The 5,222-nt window shown below is 54.9% G+C and overlaps 1 protein-coding gene across 4 annotated transcripts in view; it reads left to right on the top strand.

Moving 5' to 3' along the window:
• Positions 1-4,902, top strand: part of GDAP1L1 (ganglioside induced differentiation associated protein 1-like 1) — a 13,779-nt gene extending 8,877 nt beyond the window's left edge. For 3 of the 4 annotated variants that reach the window (XM_009326720.1, XM_009326721.1, XM_009326719.1), the window contains 3 exons: positions 256-353; positions 510-624; positions 3,506-4,902. In XM_009326720.1, the coding sequence (XP_009324995.1) occupies positions 256-353; positions 510-624; positions 3,506-3,849 (557 nt within the window). In that variant the 3' untranslated portion in view covers positions 3,850-4,902. The remainder of the gene's footprint in view (positions 1-255; positions 354-509; positions 625-3,505) is intronic. The other variant, XM_009326722.1, reaches the window with a different exon arrangement.
• Positions 4,903-5,222: the final 320 nt, after the last annotated feature.

Here is a 5,222-nt window from a genome sequence, read left to right as displayed (position 1 = left end):
CCTGCCGTGAGTGGATGGGAGGGCTGAAGAAGCCATGTGCCCTTGGGAGGGTGTGTGATGCCCCAGCCACCTGCCTATATGGCAGCATGGCAGCAGCAAGCCATGAATTTGGCCCATTTTAGCTCTCTGGGGTGTTTTTCTTGGTGTCACAACACTATTTGACATGCAGGACGAGGTGCTTTGCTACCAGACACAAGTTCACCCCTACCCCTGCCAAACCCAGCCCCCCCAGCCCCTCTCTCTGTCTCCCCCCAGGACATTTAGCTAACGCCAGCACGGAGCTGATGAAACTGGACCATGAAGAGGAGCCGCAGCTATCAGAGCCCTACCTCTCCAAGCAGAAGAAGCTCATGGTAAGTGGGTCAAAGCCACACACATCTCTTCGGTGGTGGGGGGACATGACCCATGGACCCTCTGTGGGCACCCGGTGCCTTATGTCCCTGCACGGTTGCAAGGATGTGTGTCTATCCATCCATCCACCCTCCATCCTAACCCCACTCCCCACCCAGGCCAAGATCCTGGAGCATGACAACGTGAACTACTTGAAGAAGATCCTTGGCGAACTGGGGATGGTGCTAGACCAGATCGAGGCCGAGCTGGAGAAGAGGAAACTGGAGTACCAAGGTAGGCGCTGGGCCGTGTTTATGGAGTGTTCTTCCGCATGAGGCTGAGGTGCAACACCAGGAATGGCTGATGGCTTTGCACCTCATGAACGTCCCCCATGGGGCAACCACCAGGGGGGCCAGCACTGCTGCTGCGTTCTCCTGTTTTTGGGTGCACCGATGCCATTGCAGCCATGGTCTTACTAACCTCCAGCAAACCACCCCTGCTCTGGGGAGCCCCCGCAGGCCTTGCCACAGGGGCAGCGGGATCCCTGTCCTCACAGCTGCTCTGTGGGAGCTCCAAAGTCATCACAGGGTGGTGGCAGATCCCCTCCAGTGAGGGGCCACCAGTGACTGATGTCCTGGCTGATTCAGGAAGGAGCAGGCTGGCCCCAGGCTCTTGCACCATGAGGAGCACAGACTGCCGAAAGTGCAGGGCTGGGGTCGTGTCCTGCAGCCAAGCCCCCCCGGCCATGGGGCTGTGGCACATCCCAGCGGAGCGCGGGCAGGGAAACCCAATGGGAATTTGAGGGGCCCTGGAGGGGTGGGAGCCTTTACAGGACCTGCGTCAAACGCCAGCAGGTGGGAGAGAGTGACACCAGCCATCCCCGACATCAAATACATGCTGCTGGGTGCCTGCCGAGAGCCACCCCGGTGCCGTGGCAGACAGGGATGCATGGGCACAGCTGGGCATCACTTGTCCCGCTGTCATCCTCTCCTCCCCGCTGCCAGCAGGGCTCGAAACCCCAGCCCTGGGAGGGCTGGCGGCTGCCAGCGCTGAGGTGCCAGGTCCGGAGCAGAGCCCAGACACAGTTAATCAGGGGCCTACAGCTGCCCCTGCCCTCCGGGCCAGCCTTGGCCACGGGGAGCCACGCGTCAGGCTCGGGGCTGCACTGAAAGGCCCTCGGAGGTGCCAAGGTCAGGCCCTGCAAGGCGCCGGGTTGGAGGTTTGCTGAGAGCCCTGATGCCTTCACGATGGCACCCTGCGTTGCCCTAATTGCCTCCAATGAACACCCTCATTAACTGATCCAAAAGCTGAGATAGCTCAGCAGAATTCAGCCTAATGAGGTGCCCTCGGAGGACATCCCGGGTGCCTGGAGCAGAGGGGTGGCTGCTGCTGCCGCCGGCACCCAGGCGCCCCGCTGCCTTTGGTCCTCACATGCTGCTCCTGCCCTCTGCTCTGGGCCCCCAAACTCCCCCCGCCATGCTCACGGCCAGGTCAGGATCTCAGCAGCGGGCACAAGCACCAGCCCTTTGGCAACTTCTCAGGAGCTGCAGTGCGCCCCTCCTCCCACGCAGCCCCGGCTGCCGGCCCGACGTGCAGTGATGCGGGCAGGGCAGGCAGGAGGAGGGTGGGAGATGCTGCAGGAGCACAGGGTGACCTCCTGCCACAGGCATCCTGCTCGGCTGGGACAGGATGATCCGAGCGGGGGCCACTGCGGATGCGAAGGGGACGAGTTGCCGTTGCCTGTGCTTCTGCCCCAGGGCACCCCACAGTCGGGTCCAAACCTCAGCAGCGGGTGCAAGCCCAGAGCTGGGGGCGGGGGGGGGTAGGGCCAGATCACGGCTCTCTCCCGAAGTCAGCATCCTCACGTGTGCTTTCTTCTTCACCCACAGCAGTGCCTGGGAGCGAGGCAGACACCTCAGGCCCGCTTCCCTTACCTCTGAGCTGGAGCATCCTCAGGGTCCTCACAGCACCCAGGAGGCTCCGGCTGCAGCATCCCCACAATTCATTAGTCATTGAAAACATCTATTGACTAATTAGGCACAGGCAATCTGTCCACTTGGGCTGAGCCTCTAGCAGGATTAGGCAGGCTGCTGAGAGGCTACAAATGAGGGCTGCTAATTACCAGTAATTCCCCTGGCCTGGCCCTGCAGGCAGCCCGGCAGCACTAGTGCCTGCACAGGGGTGCAATAAAGGTGCCGCTCTCTCCCTCCCAGATATAACAGCCACAGGACAGTGGAAGAGCCCCAAAATTAAGGATTTGGTGGAATGCCGGGGGCTAAGGCTAGATGGGGCATCGGGGGAGCGTTTAACGCTGTCCTGGCCTGAGCCTGCTTCTTCCAGCCTAACACCAGCTTGGTTTATTCCTGGACATCTCTCTGGTGAGGTTATTTCCAGGGTCACCCCTTATCAGGGGCTGTCAACGCTTTGGTGCCTCTCCTCATGCCCAGCATTCGCACCTGGCTCTCAGCACAGATGCGCTACCAGTTTTGGTGTCCCAGAGCTGGGTCCCTGCTGCAGGAGAGGGGACAGAGGCAGGACCTCCCTGACAGCACACAGGGAGAGCAGCCAGGCTCAGCCAGCAAATGTTTTTGATTCCTGAGGATTTCTTATATCCCTAAAATAGGACAAGTTAACATGACACTCCTGAAACAGCTCCCGGTACGGCCAAGGACAAATGCTGCAGCTCTCCCCGAGCACTAACATAGCAGAAGGGGTCACTGCACCGCATCTTCCTTCAAGGGGGACCAAGGGCCCTTTTCCAGGGACCTCCTGGGTACGGGAGGATGCCATCTCCTGCTGCTCTTGACTTGGGAGAGAGGCAACAGAGCCATTTTGCAGACAGCAATTTGTATCTTCATGCGGGCTATAAATGATCATCTCGTATTCCCAGCTTTGTGGCCCCACAGATCCTCCATCTCGTAGCCTGGTAGATGGGGTCTGAACTCTTGGGATATCGGAGAGCTAAGAAAAAACACCCCAGGTCTAATGCAAACGCTCCTGCCTTTGTGGATCTTTTGAGCAAGCCTTTACGTGCCCACCCAAAGGTTTCTTCTTCCCCTACCATAGTGCAATATGGTACCTTCTTACCCTACCATAGTGCTTCTTCTTACCCTACCATAGTGCTTCTTCTTACCCTACCATAGTGCAATTAGTGCTCTGTCGCTTCTCTCTTCAGGGCAGAAGTGTGAACTTTGGCTCTGCGGATGCGTCTTTACTTTGGCCGATGTCTTGTTAGGAGCTACCCTGCACCGCCTCAAGTTTCTGGGACTCTCTAAGAAATACTGGGAAGATGGCAGCAGACCTAACCTACAGTCCTTCTTTGACAGGATACAAAAACGCTTCGCCTTCAGGAAAGTTTTGGGAGATATACATACCACGCTCCTCTCCGCAGTGGTACCCAATGCCTTCAGGCTGGTCAAGCGGAAACCTCCCTCCTTCTTCGGAGCCTCCTTCCTGATGGGATCTCTGGGGGGAATGGGGTATTTTGCTTATTGGTACTTAAAGAAAAAATACATCTAGTGCTGGCTGCTTGGTGTTTAGTTTGGTGTCTCTGTGCTGTGTGAAATTATGATGAAGCCTCAGTAGCTGTAATGAAATTTGAAGCAAGGTAATGAATAATTATATTGTTTAATGTAACATTCCATAGTCTAGAAGTAGAAACGTATACTGCAAGGAAATAAGACAACAACAACAACAAAGCATCAACTTGTAAATGCCTGTTTTAGGTTTAAGTATTCAACTCCAGCAAGAGGCTCAGGGGTTCACGGGCTCAGCCGTGCCCACCGGGAAGCGCCGCCGCCTCCGGCACCGGCTGGCTCCAGTGGGAGAGACGGGAACCCCGGGAAGTTTCCCGATGCCCAGGTTAACTAATGGGACTCGGATACTCGGTCCTGTACGTTTGTGTTTCCAAATTGTTCACTGGCCACATTTCACACATGCGGGTAGCGGGGACTTTCTTCTTCCAGAAGGCGTTGTGTTGTCGTGCTCGGAGGCTTTCCTGGGAGCAGGGTGCAGTTGCTGGTCACAGTCAAGGTGGATTTGCGTTCTTCAAGTATCCATTTTTTAAATTATTTTCATTAAAAGGAACATTTTTTATTGAGCTGCTCTCAGAATGTATCCACTTTCTACGTCTGGTTTTGGTGGGCTCTTTTTTAAAGAATTTAATGTCTGTCTGTAACTGCCACACTTTTTTCCTGAGATAAATCATTTTGACCTTCCATCCTGAATTTTGGCACGTGATGGAGATTATTGTTTTAAGCCTTTTGGCTCTGTCTCTTGAGTTTTCCTTCACGCATTTGCAAAGCGTCTTTCACCGACTGAGCATATCTGGACTCTGAAAAAGTACGACCATTTTCAGAACTTTTCAGCACTTTCCTGAAGGCACTTTGGCTTTCTCTTCCATCGGGGGCTCTTTTCTGTCATTTCCTCACTGTGTGTTTTCTTAGAGACACTTTGCACAGAATCACATTGATGACTTTCTTGTGCCTTTTGCATGTTGGAAAGAATAACAGGCCTCACTGCTACTCATGCTTTGAAAACTGAGATCCTCAATAAACCGTATGGGAGGAGTAACGGCTTCACACTTCTAAATGTGTTCAACATCCTTCTAGTCTTATTTCAAAGCATGCCCATGTGCAGAGGGACGTGCAGGTGGTTTGTGCTTTTTCTCATGTACTGCACTGGTATAAAACTCGCGTGGAAACAATAGGTACTCCTCCTCCAAGGCACTCATTTCTGTAAACGCTCAGCCTGCTAGGACCTCCTCTGGCTGGTTTTCCAAGCGCTCCGGTGATCCCTAGCGAGTCAGGCTGCATCTCTAGGCGCGGGAACGTATGCCGAGTGTGGCTGAAGCAATACGAATTGCATTCGCCTCCAACTCAAAAATTAGCTTT

This window comes from Pygoscelis adeliae, unplaced genomic scaffold, assembly GCF_000699105.1.
Source record: "Pygoscelis adeliae isolate BGI_AS28 unplaced genomic scaffold, ASM69910v1 Scaffold286, whole genome shotgun sequence".
NCBI lineage: Eukaryota > Metazoa > Chordata > Aves > Sphenisciformes > Spheniscidae > Pygoscelis > Pygoscelis adeliae.
Note: the sequence above shows the minus strand (reverse complement) of the source record. Positions and strands in the feature narration are given on the sequence as shown.